General features: G+C 37.9%; 1 protein-coding gene across 7 annotated transcripts in view; it reads left to right on the top strand.

The window, feature by feature from the left end:
• MIOS (meiosis regulator for oocyte development) overlaps positions 1 to 18,504 on the top strand; it is a 48,074-nt gene that overhangs the window by 11,857 nt on the left and 17,713 nt on the right. For all 7 annotated transcript variants that reach the window (XR_005789393.1, XM_040472580.1, XM_040472584.1 and 4 more), the window contains 2 exons: positions 14,987 to 15,241; positions 17,425 to 17,594. Coding sequence is in view for 6 of the 7 variants with exons in the window: in XM_040472580.1 (XP_040328514.1) it covers positions 14,987 to 15,241; positions 17,425 to 17,594 (425 nt within the window). In the remaining variant the exon portion in view is untranslated. The remainder of the gene's footprint in view (positions 1 to 14,986; positions 15,242 to 17,424; positions 17,595 to 18,504) is intronic.

Below are 18,504 nucleotides of genomic sequence, written 5' to 3'. Positions count from 1 at the left end.
AATCAGAAGATAAAATAAAGGACAGTATGGTGAGAGAATTAAGGGTACTGGCAAGAGAATGATTCATTTGTTGGTTTTGGGGAGGGAAATGACAGGAGACTGGTAAGTAAAAATAAGAGAGGCCAAGAGATTGTAAGGTTGAAAAATTTAGAAGAGAGATTTCTGAAAGGCGATGAGGTTGTGGTAAGAAAGTGGCTCTTTTTTTTTTTTTTTTTTTCTTTTTTGTAACTTTCCTTTTAATGTTTATGAGAGAGAGAGAAAAAACGTGAGGGGGGGGGGGCAGAGAGAGAGGGAGACACAGAATCTGAAGCAGGTTCCGGGCTCTGAGCTGTCAGCATAGAGCCTGATGTGGAGCTCGAACTCACAAACTATGAGATCATGACCTGAGCTGAAGTCAATTAACTGACTGAGCCACCCTGGCGCCCAAGAAAGTGGCTCTTTTGAAGGAGGATCAGTTTGGATGTGTTCATTAAAGGAGTGGGTAAAATCTTGGAGGCGTGAACCACTGGATATAAGGAAGCAAAGAGACAGACTGATTTATTGGACAGACTGAGTGTTGAAGTCAACCAGGATGAGAAGGCATGCTCTAAGGGAATGTCTTGTAAGTCTTGTGGAGTAGTGTTCATAATGTTAATTATAATTTCTTCCTTTTAAGATGGCAGAAAATTGTGTAATAAATACTGGTCAGCCTTCTATCCAATATGATGAAAATATTTTTCATACTTAAAGGGTAAATTCTGATCTATAGAACTTGTCTATTCAGAATTATTTTAACAGACAGAATAGCTAGGACTTAATGTTTTTAACAAAATGTTCTTATAAACACTTGATACTTTTACTGCTTTGTTATACAGATGTATAAATGCAACAAATTACTATCTGCAAATAGCATAGTGTCTGATTGCTTGGTGTAGTATTTGAAACCAATTTTTTAAAAGTGTTTTTTTTTTCTTCCAAGATTTTATTTAAATTCAAGTTAGTTAACATATAGTGTAATATTGGCTTCAGGAGTACAGTTTAGTGATTCATCACTTACATATAGCACCAAGTGACCTCCTTAATGCCTATCACCCATTTAGCCCATCCCCCCCACTCATCTCCCCTCTAGCAACCCCTAATTGTTTTCTATAGTTAAGAGTCTCTTACGGTTTGCTTCCCTCTTGTTTTTTTGTTTGCATTTTTTTGAGAGCAAGAGAGAGCATACGTGTGAGCAGTGTAAGGACAAAGAGAGAGAGAAAGAGAGAGAGAGAGAGAGAGAGAGAGAGAGAGAGAGAGAGAGAGAATATCTCAAGCAGGCTCCACAGCCAGCATGGACCTCAATGCAAGGTTGGATCTCATGACCCTGAGACCATGACCTGAGCCAAAATTAACAGTCAGATGCTCAACTGACTGAGCTGTCCAGGTGCCCTCTCCCTCTCTGTGTTTATCTTATTTTATTCTCCCTTCTCTTCCCCATGTTGATCTGTTTTGTTTCTTAAATTCCACATATGAGTGGAATCATACAGTATGTGTGTGTGTGTGTGTGTGTGTGCGCGCGCGTGTGCATGAGTGTGTGTGTGTTTTCCACGTCTTCTTTACCCATTCATCAGTCGAAGGTCTTTGGGCTCTTTCTATAATTTGGCTTGCTGTTGATGGTACTGCTATAAACATTGGGGTGCTTGTGCTTCTTCAGATCAGTATTTTTGTATCCTTTGGATAAATACCTACTAGTGCAATTGCTGAGTTGTAGGGTAGCTCTGTCTTTAACTTTCTGAGGAACCTTCACACTGTTTTTTAGAGTGGCCGCACCAGTTTGCATTCCCACCAACAGTGTAAGGTGAATCTTTGCCAACATCTCGTTTCCTGGGTTTTTATTTTAGCCATTCTGACAGGTATGAGGTGGTATCTCATTGTGGTTTTGATATGTATTTCTCTGATAGTGAGTGATGGTGAGCATCTTTTCATGTGTCTGTTAGCCATTTGTATGTCGTCTTCAGAGAAACATCTCTTCGTGTCTTCTGCCCATTTCTGTTTTTTTTCTTAAATTTTTTTTTTAATGTTTATTTTTGAGAGAGAGAGAGAGAGAGACAGAGCATGAGTAGGAGAAGGGCAGAGAGAGACGGAGACATAGAATCTGAACCAGGTTCCAGGCTCTGAGCTATTAGCACGGAGCCTGATGTGGGGCTTGAACCCATGAACTGTGAGATCATGACCTGAGCTGAAGTCAGATGCTTACCCAACTGAGCCACCCAGGTGCCCCATCTTCTGCCTGTTTCTTAACTGTATTATTTATTTTTTGGATGTTGAGTTTGATAAGTTCTTTATAGAGTTTGGATACTAACCCTTAATCAGATATGTTAGTTCCATATATCTTCTCCCATTCCATAGGCTGCCTTTCAGTTTTGTTGAATGTTTCCTTCACTGTGCAGGTTTTTTTCTTGATGAAATTCACATAAGTCATGTTTGCTTTTGTTAACCTTGCCTCCAGAGATGTGTCTAGTAAGAAGTGCTACGGCTGAGGTCAAAGAGGTTGCTGCCTGTGTTCTTCTCTAGGATTTTGATGGTTTCCTGTCTCACATTTAGGTCTTTCATACATTTTGAGTTTATTTTTTTATATGGTGTAAGAAAGTGGTCCAGGTTCATTCTTCTGCGTGTTGCTGTCTAGTTTTCCCAACACCATTTGTTGAAGAGACTGTCTTTTCTCGATTGGGTATTCTTTCTACTTTGTTGAAGATGAATTGACTATATAGTTGTGGGTCCATTTCTGAGTGCTCTGTTTTCTCCCATTGACCTTTGTGTCTGTTTTTGTGCCAGTACCATACTGTCTTGATGATTACAGCTTTGTAATATAGCTTGAAGTCTGGAATTGTGAGGCGTCTCGCTTTGCTTTTCTTTTTCTACATTACTTTGGCTATTTGGGGTCTTTTCTGGTTCCATACAAATTTTAGAATTGTTTGTTCTAGCTCTGTGAAGAATGCTGGCATTGTTTTGATAGGGATTGCATTGAATGTATAGATTGCTTTGGGTAGTATAAACATATTAACAATATGTATGTATTTTATGTATAATTTATTGTCAAATTGGCTAATATACAGTGTGTAAAGTGTGCTCTTGGTTTTTGGGGTAGATTCCCATGGTTCATACAACACCCAGTGCTCATCCCAACAAGTGTCCTCCTCAATGCCCATCACCTATTTTCCCCTCTCCCCCACTCCCCTACTCCCCCACTCCCCCACTCCCCCACCAATTCTCAGATTGTTCTCTGTGTTTAAGAGTCTCTTATGGTTTGCCTCCCTTCCTATCTGTTTGTGACTATTTTTTTCCCCTTCCCTTCCCCCATGGTCTTCTGTTAAGTTTCTCAAGGTCCACATATGAGTGAAAACATATGATAACTGTCTTTCTCTGACTTATTTCACTCAACATAACACCTTCCAGCTCTATCCACATTGCTGAAAGTGGCATGATTTCATTCTTTCTCGTTGCCAAGTAATAAACCACATCTTCTTTATCCATTCATCAGTTGATGGACATTAGGCTCTTTCTGTAATTTGACTGTTGTTGAAAGCACTGCTATAAACATTGGGGTACTTGTGCCCCTATCAGTGTGCACTCCTGTATCCTTTGGATAAATTCCTAGTATTGCTATTGCTGAGTTGTAGGGTAGTTCTGTTTTTAATTTTTGAGGAACCTCACACTGTTTTCCAGAGCGACTGCACTAGTTCTCATTCCCACCAACAGTGCAAGAGGGTTCCCGTTTCTCCACATCCTCACCAACATCTGTTGTTTCCTGAGTTGTTAATTTTAGCCACTCTGACAGGTATGAGGTGGTTGTCAGTGTGGTTTTGATTTGTATTTCCCTGATGATGAGTGATATTGAGCATCTTTTCAGGTGTCTGTTGGCCATCTGGATGTCTTTGGAAAAATGTCTTTTCATGTCTTCTGCCTATTTCTTCACTGGATTGTTTGTTTTTTGGGTGTTAAGTTCTTTATAGATTTTGGATACTAACCATTTATCCGATATGTCATTTGCAAATATCTGTTCTTCTAACCCATGAGCGTGTTTTTCTATTTCTTTGTATCATCTTCAATTTTTAAAAATATTGTTCTATAGTTTTTGGAGTACACATTTTTTACCTCTTTGATTAGGTTTGTTCCCAGGTGTCTTGTGGGCTTTAGTGCAATTATAAATGGGATTGATTCCTTGATTTCTCTTTCTGCTGCTTTATTATTGGTGTATAGAAAGGCAACTGATTTCTGTATGTTGATTTTATATCCTGCGACTTTGCTGAATTCATGGATCAGTTCTAGGAATTTTTTGGTGAAGTCTTTTGAGTTTTCTACATAGAGTATCAGGTTGTCTGTGAAGAGTGAAAGTTTGACTTCTTCCTTGCCAATTTGGATGCCTTTTAATTTCTTGTTGCCTGATTGCTGAAGCTAGGACTTTCAGTACCAGTGGTGAGAGCAGACATCCCTGTTGTGTTCCTGACCTGAGGGGAAAAGCTCTCAGTTTTCCTCCATTGAGGATAATATTAGTTATGTGTCTTTCGTTTATGTCCTGTCCTTTACGATGTTGAGGTATGTTCCTTCTATCCTTACTTTCTTGAGGGTTTTTAACAAAAAAGGATGTGCTTTTTCTGCATCTATTGAGGGAATCATATGGTTCTTATCCTTTCTTTTATTAATGTGGTGTATCATGTTGATTGGTTTGTGGTTATTGAACCAGCCCTGCAGCACAGGAATAAATCCCACTTGATCATAGAAAATAATTCTTTTAATGTACTGTTGGATTTTATTTGCTAGTATCTTGTTGGAAATTTTTGCATCCGTGTTCATCATGGGTATTGGTCTGTAATTCTTGTTTTTAGTGGGGTCTTTGTATGGTTTTTGAATCGAGGTAATGTTGGCTTCATAGAATTGGTTTGGAAGTTTTCCTTCCTTTTTGTCTTTTTTTGAATAGGCTCAAAAGAATAGGTATTAACTCTTCTTTAAATGTTTGGTAGAATTCCCCTGGAAAGCCATCTAGCCCTGGACCCTGGGTTCAGTTTCTTTACTGGTTATGGGTTTGTTCAAATTTTCTATTTCTTCCTGTTCAGTTTTGGTAGTTTATATGTTTCTAGGAATTTATCTGTTTCTTCCATATTGCCCACTTTGTTGGCATATAATTTTTCATAATATTCTCTTATAATTGTTTGTATTTTTGCAGTGTTGTTTGTGATACCTCTTCTTTCATTTGTGATTATATTTATTTGGGTCCTTTTTTAATTAAAAATTTTTTTTAATGTTTTTATTTATTTTTGAGAGAGAGACAGAGACAGAGTGTGAGCTGGGGAGGGGCAGAGGGAGAAGGAGACACAGAATCTGAAGCAGGCTCCAGGCTCTGAGCTGTCAGCACAGAGCCCGATGCAAGGCTCGAACTTGTGAACCACAAGATCATGACCTGGGCCGAAGTCAGACACTCAACCAACTGAGCCACCCAGGTGCTCTCTTTTTGATAAGTCTGGGTAGAGAGTTATCAGTTTTGTTAATTCTTCCAAAGATCCAGCTCCTAGTTTCATTGATCTATTTTGTTTTTGTTGTTGTTGTTGTTTCTGTATCATGTGTTTTTGCTCTAATCTTTATTATTTCCCTTCTGCTGGTTCTGGGCTTTATTTGCTGTTCTTTTTCCAACTTCTTTAGGTGTAAGGTTAGGTTTGTATTTGAGACCTCCTTCTTGAGGAAGGCCTGTATTGTATTCCCTCTTATGTCACCTTTGCTGCCTCCCAAAGGTTTTGGACTATTGTGTTTTTATTTTCATTGGCTTCCGTGTATTTTTTAATTTCTTCTTTAATTTCCTGCTTAATCCATTCATTCTCTAGTAGGATGTTCTTTAACCTTCATATATTTGTGGTATTTTCAAATTTCTTCTTGTGGTTGACTTTAAGTTTCATAGTGTTGTGGTCTGAAAATATGCACGGTATGATCTCAGTCTTTTTGTACTGGTTGAGGCCTGATTTATGACCCAGTATGTGATCAATTCTGGAGAACGTTCCATGTGCATTTTGCTGCTTTAGGGTGAAATGCTCTGAACGTATCTGTTAAGCCCATCTGGTCTAGTGTGTCATCAAAGCCATTGTTTCCTTGTTGATTTTCTGCTTAGATAATCTCTCATTTTGGTAAGAGGAGTATAAAAGTCCCCTACTATCCCTACTATTATTGTATTATTATCAATGAGTTTCTTTATGTTTGTTATTAAATGATTTGTATATTTGGCTGCTTCCAGTTTGGGGACATAAATATTTAAAATTTTTAGATCTTGTTGGATAGGCCCCGTTATTATGATATAGTTCTCTTTTTCATCTTTTATTATATAGTCTTTGGTTTAAAATATAGTTTGTCTGATGTATGTATGGCTACTCCAGCTTACTTTTGATGTCCATTAGCATGATAGATGGTTCTTCACCCCCTCACTTTCAATCTGGAGGTGTCTTTGGGTCTAAAATGAATCTCTTGTAAGCAGCATATAAATGGGTCTTTTATATGTATGTGTGTATGTGTGTGTGTGTATACATACATACATACACATTTTGGTACCCTATGTCTTTTGATTGGAGCATTTAGTCCATTTACATTCAGAAGTAATTATTTATAGATATGAATTTAGTGCCATTTGTATTACCTGTAAAGTCACTGTTCCTGTATATTGTTCCTTTATCTTTGTTGTTTTTGGTCTCTCTTTCCCGCTCAAAGGGTCCTCTTTAACAGTTCTTGCATAGCTGGTTTAGTGTTCACAAACTCTTTTAGTTGTTGCTTGTTTTGGAAACTTTCTCCTTTCTGACTGACACCCTTGCTGTATATTCTCAGTTGATGGGGCGGCTGAGTGGCTCATTTGGTTAAGCATCTGATTCTTGATTGGTTGAGATCCTGATCTCATGGTCGTGAGATTGAGCCCCATGTTAGGCTCAGTGCTGACAGCATGGAGCCTGCTTGGGATTGTCTCTCTCCATCTCTTTCTCTCTCTCTCTCTCTCTCTCTCTCTCTCTCTCAAAATAAATAAACATTTCTGGAAAATGTGAAGTTAAAAAAAAAAAATTCTTGGCTGCATTTTTTTCCTGACTACCATGTTGAACATATGCCACTCTGTTCTGGCCTGCCAAGTTTCTGTGGACAGGTCTCCTGGTACTCTTATGTGTCTACCCTTGTAGGTTAAGGACCTTTTGTCCCTAGTTGCTTTCATAATTCTTTTTTTGCAAATTTCACTATGATATGTCTTGGTGTTGACCTGTTTTTTTGTTGTGTGTGTGTGTCTGTGTGTGTGTGTGTGTTTTTGATGGGAATTCAGCATGCCTCTTGGACTTGAATGCCTGTTTTCCTTCCCCAGATTAGGGAATTTCTCAGCTGTATTTATTCAAATAAACCTCTGTCTTTTTTCCTACTCTTCTTCTGGGACTCCTATGATATGATATTATTGCACTTTATAGAATTGTTGCATTCCCTAGGTCTGTATTCATGATCTAATAGTTTTCTTTCCTCCTTTTCAGCTTCATTATTTTCCATAGTTTTATCTTCTATATCACCTATTTGGTCCTCTGTTTCTTCCATCCTCATGATTACATCCAGTCAGTTTTGCATCTCAGTTATAGCATTTTTTATTTCAGCCTGAGTAGTTTTTAGGTCTTTGATTTTTGTAGCAAGTGTTGCTCTGGTGTCTTCTATGCTTTTTTCAAGCCCAGCTAGTATTCTTATGACTCTTGTTCTAAATTCTTGTTCAGATAAATTACTTATATCTGTTTTGAGCAAATCCTGGCTGTGGTTTCTTCTTGATTTTTGTTTGGGGGACAATTCTTCCATCTTGTCATTTTGTCTAGGTTCCTGTCTTTTGCATGTTATGAAAGCTTGCTATATTTCCTGGTCCTGAGAGTAATGGGTATATCAAGAAGGGGTCATACACTGTCCAGGGCCTGGCATTTCAGGAAGTGTTTCAGGTATATGCTGTATGTATGCACTGTGCTGTTGTGATATAGCTGCTTTTTCCCCCTGGTCCGTCCTTGGCAGAGTTCTTCCTTGCTTGTAGTGGGGAGTATTTGACCTTTAATTGGGTGTGCTTTGATCTATTAAAATAAGCCTACTGAAAAAAAAAAAAAGGCCTGATCAAAAAAAAGAGAAAAGAAATAAAACAAACAAAAAACTATAAGCCTGATTTCAAAGGAATAGAAAACAATGGGGCGCCTGGGTGGCTCAGTCGGTTAAGCGTCCGACTTCAGCTCAGGTCACGATCTCGCGGTCCATGGGTTTGAGCCCCTCATCAGGCTCTGGGCTGATGGCTCGGAGCCTGGAGCCTGCTTCTGATTCTGTGTCTCCCTCTCTGCTCCTCCCCCATTCATGCTCTGTCTCTCTCTCTCAAAAATAAATAAAGGTTAAAAAAAATTTGAAAAAAAAAAAAAAAGGAATAGAAAACAAAAAAGAAGAAAAAGAAAGAGAAGCCTGATCCAAAAAACAAGAAAAGGAAACAAAAAACCAAAAGCAAACAAATGAACAAAAAACTAAGCCTGATTAAAAAAAAAAAAAAAAAAAAAGTCGGGTCCTGTTTCCACCAGAATTGAAGCTGATGCTTTGGAGCACTCTATGATCAGTGGACTTGTGCACTTGGGGGTGGGGGAGGGGGGAGCTGTGTTGGTCCTTGGGGAAGAGGCCCACTGCCCTGGCTTACAATCAGACCTGCCCTTGTAAAGATGTCCCTGCAGGGTGTAGGGGGGCGGGGTTTGGTGTAAACAGCTTCTGCCTTGACTGGGGGAGCTGTGTTATTTGCTGAAGTCAGACCCTGTTGATGGGTGGGGGAAGATGGCGCCACCCTGCTCTCTCCTCTATTCCTGGGTAGGAGAGCTGGTGCCCACCTCTGTTCTGGTAGTCCTCACAGACAAGCGAACAATTTCTCCTCCTGTGTCCCAGGCTTCTGTCAGATCCGTGCCCTCAACCCTTCTGTTCCCTGGGCCATAGACATGCTGGGCACCATAGCTTTCCAGTGTTATTGTTTGTTTGTTTTAATATTTCCCATTTATTTTTATATATTTTTTAAGTTTATTTATTTCTTTTGAGAGAGAAGAGAGAGGGAGAAGAGAGAGAGAGAGAGAGAGAGAGAGAGAGAGAGAGAGAGAGAATGTAAGTGAGGAGGGGCCGAGAGAGAGAGGGGAGAGAGAGAGAATGCCAAGCCAGCTCTGCACTGGCAGGCTGGAGCCCAGTGCAGGGCTCAAACCCACAAACCACAAGAGTATGACCTGGGCCAAAATCAGGAGTCAAACACTTAACCAACTGAGCAACCCAGGTGTCCCTTCAGTGTTTTCATCTTTGGTGCAGGACTGAGATTCAAAACTCTGAATCTTAAAGGGCTCACCACAATGTGGACCTGCTCCCCTCTGAAGGAGAGGCTCGCCGTGCTGTGCCTTCTGTCCCAGTAAAGCAATTGCAGGCCGTATACAGGTGCCTGGAGTTTATGATGATGCACAGTGAAAAGCTGTGACCACTTTACCCACCACAGTGCACACCTCTGTCTCCTATTGAACATTCAAAGGCACCAGCCTCAGCTTTTGTCCTTGGAGAAGCAATATATCCTTGTCCGAATGCACTCCAGGAAAGGAACATTCTCTCCTAGTGCGACCCAGGGGATCCCCACATCGCACTGTCTATTCCGGGGCCTCCCCTCCATCTCCCTAGTAGCACCACCACCCTCTTGGATCTACTGCAGCAAATGGCACAGACTGTCAAAAACCCAGAATTTCAGCTCCACTGTTTGCAAAAAGTTGGGATAGTCAGTTCCTCAAGATGCCCCCATCAGTGGTTTTGGGGGAGTGCTTTTCTTGTGCGAACCCAACACACTTCTTTCTCTCCCCTTCTCTTTCTCCTCTTGGCGAAAAAGGCTCCCACCCCTGTGCAGCACCATGGCTTTCCTGTCCCCCAGTTTGCCTCCCTGCACCAAGTACCTGCCACGTTCTATCAGATTATGCAGATTGTTCTCTTAATCCCCAGATCGATTTCCTGGGTGTTCATATGATTTGATGTTGATCTGTTTAAGGGATGAGATCCCCAAGCCTGGGGTCCCCTTACTACTTACTCCACCATCTTAATTCCTCCCTCACAAACTAAAAATGTTTTTTAATGTTTAAGTGAACTTGTTTCTCTTGCGCCTGTCAATAAAACATCGATTCTATTTATATATATAGGTTAGTCTTAAATTTAAGGGATATAGTTTTGTTCTTTTAGTATTGAAAGACGTGTAAATACATTTTAATTCTTTTTCAGAGATAAATTAAAATCATAAATTTTAAAATTTATATGTGTTAAAAAGAATGACTATATACTTAAAAATGCACAATAATATCACACTGCTTATTTGATAACCCTAATTACCAGTTGCATAGTTATCAAGCCATAAGAAGGCCAAAAGATCAGGCAAAATACATGACGCGGTATCCATGCACTTGACTTACAGGACATATTTCCACTTTGTAGTACTGAACTCTTTGGAGTTGTACGTATTCATCTTTATTCCATGGCACAATTTCTGTAAAATAAAAACTCTAAGAAACTCAAATATTATTACACTGTGAGAATTTGTTTGAAAAATAAATTTCTGCTTTTTGTTCACCTGTTTAAAATAATCCTTTTTTGGGTGGTGCCTGGGTGGCTCAGTTCATTAAGCGTCTGACCTCGACTCAAGGCATGATCTCACAGTTTGTGAGTTCAAGCCCACATTAGGCTCTGTGCTAACAGCTCAGAGCCTAGAGCCTGCCTGCCTCAAATTCTGAGTCTCCCTCTCTGTCTCTCTGCCTTTCCCCTGCTCACACTGTGTCTGTCTGTCTGTCTGTCTTTCTCTTTGTCAAAAATAAATAAACATTAAACAATTTTTAAATAGTCTTTTTTATGTTTGTTTATTTTTGAGAGAGAGAAGAGAGAGTGTGAGTTGGGGAGGGGCAGAGAGAGTGATGGAGACACAGAATCTGAAATAGGCACCTGGCTCTGAGCTGTCAGCACAAAGCCTGACTGGGCTCAAGCTTGGGAATGGTGAGATCATGACCTGAGGCAAAGTCAGATACTTAATCAACTCATGTGGTTGGTTACCCATGTGCCCCTAAAATAGTTTTTATTTATTTATTTTTTTAGAAAAAGTTTATTTATTTTGAGAGAGACATAGCAAGCAAGGGAGGGGCAGAGAGAGAGGTAGACAAAATCCCAAGTAGGTTCTGCACTGTCTATGCAGAGCCTGATGCAGGGCTCGGACTCAGGAACCGTGAGATCATGACCTGAGCCGAAGTCAAGAGTTGGATGCGTAACCAACTGAGCCACCCAGGTGCCCCTGAAATAGTCATTTTTACCTTTTAATATCCTCAGCATTCAATCCAAAATTTATAGGAGAGATACAAAAATAAATACCAAATGGTACATCTACAGCTTATTCTTAAAATTTAATAGCTACATTTTATCTAAATGTAAATTTGTTATTCAGAAAAATGTTGTGTTTAGCTTTTTTTTAAGTTTTTATTTATTTATTTTGAGAGAGAGCATGGGAAGAGCAGAGGCAGAGGGAGGGAGAGAGAGAATCCCCAAGCAGGCTCTGCACCATCAGTGCAGAGTCTGACGTGTAGCTCAAATTCATGAACTGAGAGATCATGTCCCAAGCCAAACTCAAGAGTTGGACGCCTAAGTGACTGACCCACCCAGGTGTCCCTGTTGTATTTAATTTTTAACGTGCTTTAACCTTATTATTCAGAATTTTATAACAGTTCTTAAAAGTTCACTTTCATAAGCTAAAAGTGATTTTGTCGTGACTAACTTTCCTCATGGTTGCAAATAGAGCAGCATGCTTCCTCTTTTCAATGGGCAGGTGGTTCTCTTAAGGGAAGAAAACTTTTCAGAAGTTTCCTCCTGACCCCTTGACTTAACGGCAACAGTTTTCAGCAGTAAGGTTAAAAATAAATAATTTCACGTGTAGATATTTAACTGTTTTTTTTAATTTCCAGATTTTACAAATAACTCATCTTGAAACTTTTTTATAAAGCAATGATATATAGCTTAAAATATGTCCTACCATGAATAATATTATGAGCTTTTGCCACGGCCTAACATCATATAATGAAGGAAGTTATTTAAAAGTGTGAATTAGGTTTGGAGAGTTTAGACTTTTGCTGTTATACTAATTTTACTCTTTACTCATGTATTTAGACATTCACTATATACTAATTTTACTCTACCCATGTATTTAGATTAAATGGACTTTAGGAAATAATGCTTTGCATTATTTATATATGTATTTGATTTGCAAATGGCAATTGATTCAGTTTTTAATATTTTCCCAATTTTGCTTGTGTTCATTTCTTTAATTCTTTTCTCAGAAGAGTATAAAGTCAACTTTGGACAGTATATTAGTTTTTATATTATGCAAATATCATCATTTCCATGGTCTAAAGTCTTGGCATGGCTTCACTGGGTCCTCTGCTCTTGGTTTCACAAGGCTAAAATGAAGATGTTAGCCAGGCTTTGGTCGTTTCTGGAGGTTGGAGTATTGTTCCAAGCTCATATGCTTATTGACAGAATTGTTTCCTTGAACTTGTAGGGCAGAATTGTCCTTGCTGGCTGTCGCCAGGGGCTGTCCTCAGCTCCTAGAGGCTACCCACGCTTCCTGGCCACACAGCCTTCTCACAACAAAGCAGCTTTTACTTCTAGTATAGCTGGAGAACCTCTCTCATTTTCTCTGGACTCTTTTGAAGGTATTAACGTGGTTAAGTCACGCCCACACATGATAATTTCCCTTTCATTGACTCAGAGTCAACTAAGTAATGACCTTTTATTACATCTGCAAAATGCTTTCACTTGTACTATATTGTGTAATTGAGAAGCAAGTCACAGATTTCACCTGTACACAAGGGGAGGGGATTATACAAGGGTATACTAGGGGGCAAGAATCATGGAGCCCAATTTACAATTCTGCCTACCGCAGACAAATGGAATTATTTCTTAAAACCTATTGATCTAGGGGCGCCTGGGTGGCGCAGTCGGTTAAGCGTCCGACTTCAGCCAGGTCACGATCTCACGCTCCGTGAGTTCGAGCCCCGCGTCGGGCTCTGGGCTGATGGCTCAGAGCCTGGAGCCTGTTTCCGATTCTGTGTCTCCCTCCCTCTCTGCCCCTCCCCCATTCATGCTCTGTCTCTCTCTGTCCCAAAAATAAATAAACGTTGGAAAAAAAAAATTAAAAAAAAAAATCTATTGATCTAGTTATTTACAAAGGTATAATTATGTATTATATGTAAGTATAAAAGTTATAATAAAAGATGTTTATAATGTTAAACATTCTTGCTGCCTAACTCATAACTGAGTTTATTCTGAAAATCCTTTTTGTTAAAATAACAGATAATTCTATAATGACAATTTTGATGGTACAACTTTCTAGAACATTTAAGGATTTGATATGCAATAGGAGTCAGGTTTTATTTCTATTTGTTTCACCTTTATTTAGTGCCATTAGGATCATCTGCCTTGATTACAGTCTAATACTTGAAGAATTAGATTCCTTCTGAAAAGAGAATGAGAATATATAAAATCTTTTGATTTAGTGAAGGGGAAGAAACCTTCAAATAATTCCCATTCTGTTTTAGCTTTAGTATTTACTTCAAACTTTCAGAGTACTTTGGTATTTATGATCTCATTTTTTCATATATATGTATATAATTTTTTTAATGTTTATTTTTGAGAGAGAGAGAGAGAGAGTCAGAGCATGAGTGCGGAAGGGACAGAGAGAGAGGGAGACATAGAATCTGAAACAGGCTCCAGGCTCTGAGCGGTCAGCACAGAGACCGACACGGGGCTTGAACTCACAAGCCATGAGATCATGACCTGAGCCGATGTCGGACACCTAACAACTGAGCCACCCAGGTGCCCCTGTATATATATATATATATATATATATATACCTGTGTGTATATGTGTATATGTGTATATGTGTATATATATATATATGAATATATATATACACACACACACATATACTCACACACATACATACATACATACATACATACATACATACGTACAAAGAGAGAAAGTCGGAGAGGGAGAGTCAGTCTATTGAATTCTAAGCACTGGAGATAATCTTTCAAGTAGAAACAAGACACCTGCCCTTTTGAAGCATATATTCTAGTAGGAGAAGAGATAAGACTGAAAACTAATAAAATATGGGAGCTTACATTAGGTCTAAGGGAAATCGAAGAAACAGTGTTACATTAGATAATAGCAGGTGACACTCTTAGATTAGGTGGTCAGGGAAGCTTCTCTGAAGCAGCAGCTCAGTCCATCAAGCATTAATTATTCTTCCAGTAGCTCTTTTGGTATCTCAAGTAACTGTTGTAGTTAACAACATGTAATGCATGTTTTGTTTGTGGCATATTTTACATTTATGCTGTCATGAATTTGTGGTTAAGAAGTCAAATATCCAGGGGCACCTGGGTGGCTCATTTGTTAAGGGTTCCACTCTTGATTTCGGCTCAGGTCATGATCTCATGGTTCATGAGTTTGAGCCCTGTCAGGTTCTGTACTGACAGCACTGGAGCCTGCTTGGGATTCTCTCTCTCCCTCTCTTTCTGCTCCTTTCTGCGTTCGTGCTCTCTCTCTTTCTCTCAAAATAAGTTTAAAAAATACACTTAAAAAAGTCAAATATCCAGAGTGTAATATTGAAATATTTCTGTGTAAAATGGACTTACTTTTTTTTTTTTTTAATGTTTGTTTTTGAGACAGAGAGACAGAGTGTGAGCAGGGGAGGGGCAGAGAGAGAGGGAGACACAGAATTCAAAGCAGGCTCCGGGCTCTGAGCTGTCAGCACAGAGCCTGATGTGGGACGCAAACTCACAAGCCATGAGATTAGGACCTGAACTGAAGTCGGATGCTTAACTGCCTGAGCCACCCAGGCATCCCCGGACTTACTTCCTAAATATATTTCAAAATATAGTAATAAAGCAACTAATATAAAAATACTTATCTTTTTTAGGAATGGTGGAAAGTAGCAGACATAATTGGAGCAGTTTGGATAAGCAAACTGATACTCAGAATTTAAATGAAGAGAGAATTTTAGCTTTACAGCTTTGCGGGTGGATAAAGAAAGGAACGGATGTAGATGTGGGGCCATTTTTGAACTCCCTTGTACAAGAAGGGGAATGGGAGAGAGCTGCTGCTGTGGCATTGTTCAACTTGGATATTCGACGAGCAATCCAAATCCTGAATGAAGGAGCATCTTCAGAAAAAGGTATTAGGTTATATTCTAAGATGACTGCAGTTCATAGAATCCTTTAAAGATGCTGATAACTTTAAAATATTTAATCAGTATTTTTAGATAATTTTTTTTGAAAGAGTAGTGAGCACAGAACTGTATCTATGAAAGTAGATATCCCATCTCTTATGTTTATGCTTTGGTTTATGTCTAAAAAAGAAAATGTGTCTTAAGTACCATTTTAATGATGTTACAGTAAATGCTCAAATGTGTCCCTTTTAATGTTTTTTTTTTCTTTTAAAGATGGTTCACATACATTTTTAAAAATGTATTGGAGATTGGGCTACTTCAGTTTGCAGGCATTCTTATGGCAAACATTTGTATTTTATACATCATCTTTTGGATGGTTATTGGTTGACTTTTAGGAAACTAAGTGACACTTTAGTTAGACTAATACAGATTCTTATAAAAATCATACTTTGATCTGCAAAAATGCTTTTACTGGAGTCTGGTGACTTAAACATAGTTTTATAGTAATAGTATAAATAGTATACTATTTATATTATACTATAGTATAAATAGTATAGTAAAAAATAGTAATATTTTTTAAAAGGAAGAAACAGTGAAATGTAAAGTTTTTACTCTGACATTTTGCAAGAGAATACGTGGGCAAATAAATTTCAGTTTAGACATGCAGTTTTTTCCTTATCAGGAATATTTCAGTTGAAAGTAACTAAGATTATATATAGCTTTTGATTTTTAATACACCTAGCAAATTATTTCTGAATATTCAGAATGTGTAATTCTTATTTGATGGTCCATTTTGAAAACATTACATTTCTATTGTACCACAGAGAAAAACATGCAAATAATTGTAATGTATTTGCTTGCAGTAAAAAAAAGTTTGAAAAACTAATGTTTTGCCCAGATTGGCCTCTTTTCCTTCACTTTTGCTCCAGTGTAAGTCTTCCCCATTTGGGAGAGCAATAGAAGATAATGTGGAGATGAAAAAAAGAATCGATATTTAAGCCATTTGTAATTATAATTTTCGTATAACCTGAGAGCTTGATGCCTCCCTATCATGTGTGCCTGGAGAATTTGGTGTTAGATTTAAACACCCATACTATCAATAGGGAAAGTATATTTCCTGTGATTTTAATAACTTGGTTAAGGACTAAAGAAAAGATTTTCTGAGTCAAATACTCCTTTCCACTTGGAAATAAATTGTTTTAAGCAGGATTCACAAAGATATTCTTTGGTTGTGAGGGTGGTTGTTTTTATCTCAAAAGACTTTAAATCTAATTTAATAGAGTAGGCAGAGGAAGCAAGCACAAAGTAACTTGGGGAAAGTGTTCATAGGAATGAAGAGCAAGGCTATTTAAGAACATAAAGTGGGAAATGCTGTTTTATTTGGAAAAGAAAGAAAATGATCAGTCTCAAGGAACAGAATAAGAAAATTGCTATAATAAATGTAGAAAATATTCAAAAGTTAAAGGTGAATTTAGTTTTCTTTTCTGAAGCTGAACTTAGATGGCCAAGCAGTCATAGGGCTAACTGCCAGTTTAGCAGCTTATCCATGGCTGTATGAACTGCTAAAAACTGCAATTTAGAAGACTATTGGTAACAAATGCTTTGTTGCAAATGTGTCTAAATACAATGTTACTCTGTTAATTTTGATAGTTAATTTTGCCCTAGAAAAAGTAAAAGTATAATACTATAATAAGAATGCTAAAATAATGGCTTTCAGAACATATACTTAAGTATGTGCATTCTGTATTTAGGAATAGGAAAACAAAATTAGTTTGAAAATTGTAGTCCTGAGGTACAGTAATGTTTATTATCAGTGTTCTGAAATATCTGTATGTAAATGAACATGATAAGGCTGGCAATGATTCTGGTAGTATGGCTTCACTTCTCTTCATTTAGACCCTACACAATAACACGGTATAGGAACCTGCCTGGAATGAGAACTTGAAAATTTAATGATGTGTTTGTCCTGCACAGGGTTAGTAATATTGGCAACAGTTTTATAAGAATAGAAATTTTTGCTCGTGGTCCTTGCCAAATTTTCCAGTCTGGACCAAAACCCCTATTCTAGTGGGCTTATTTTTCTGTAGGTAAATGTTGTCTTCCAGTCTATTGGTTTATGGTTTAAGAACTGGAAGAGGAGATATTAAGCTTTTGATTACTTTGATTAGCTGACTGTTTTTAACATGCAGGCGATCTGAATCTCAATGTGGTAGCAATGGCTTTATCGGGTTACACAGATGAGAAAAACTCCCTTTGGAGAGAAATGTGCAGCACTCTACGACTACAGTTAAATAACCCATATCTGTGTGTCATGTTTGCATTTCTGACAAGTGAAACAGGATCTTATGATGGAGTATTGGTAAGCTAATTTCTGTTTGACAAGGTTCCTTTTAAAATAAAAGTTTTTATCTAGCCTTGTTAAAATGTTCAAATGTCTGTTGCATGAAATATTGTTATATTTTGATGTATTTTGTATTAGTTAAAATAAGGTATCTTAAATATCTTTGGGTGGCTCTTGAATGTCATTCTACAGTTAAATACCTGATAACAAACTTGATTTTTTAAATAGTTTTAACAATATAATTTGCAGATACAGAGGGAATAGGATTTTATTGTTTAGCTTAAGAACAGCTCTAGAATTATACAACTATATAAATATAAATTTCATATTGAAGTGCATTTTTTAAAGTTTATTTATTTTGAGAGAGAGAGAGGGAGAAAAATCTCAAGCAGGCTCTGCACTGTCAGCACAGAGCCCGGCACGGGCTCAAACCCATGAACCATGAGATTATGACCTGAGCTGAAGTCAAGAGTTGGATGCTTAATGGACTGAACTGCCCAGGCACCCAAAAATGCAAATTTTTAAAAGTGTGTGTTTTTGCTTTTAGTTAAGTAAACAAACACATGATCAATTATGATTAGAATAACCATGTAACTTATCTGAGTTAGTATTTGCATTCTCAGACATACAGACAGTTTGGAAGATCTATGATCACATTACTTATACTGAACTGTTTCATTTTTTCATTATTTGGTCTTCTCTATCACTTTTTTCTCCTGCTTTACCCACATATGTATCTAACCATATCACCAAATAAGTTCTTTACACAAAGTGGGGACAGAAGAGTGAAATGAGATGTACTTATCAGTTTCAGTTATAGGGTTTTAAGCTTCACATTAGTACTATAACTTTTGTTTTGCATTGTTGGATACTTTTCTACCACTGAGAAGAGCTTTCTAACATGGAACTTATTTCTGTGTTTGCTATT

Source organism: Herpailurus yagouaroundi, unplaced genomic scaffold (genome assembly GCF_014898765.1).
Source record: "Herpailurus yagouaroundi ecotype Mexico unplaced genomic scaffold, PumYag 100, whole genome shotgun sequence".
Classification (NCBI taxonomy): Eukaryota; Metazoa; Chordata; class Mammalia; order Carnivora; family Felidae; genus Herpailurus; species Herpailurus yagouaroundi.
Note: the sequence above shows the minus strand (reverse complement) of the source record. Positions and strands in the feature narration are given on the sequence as shown.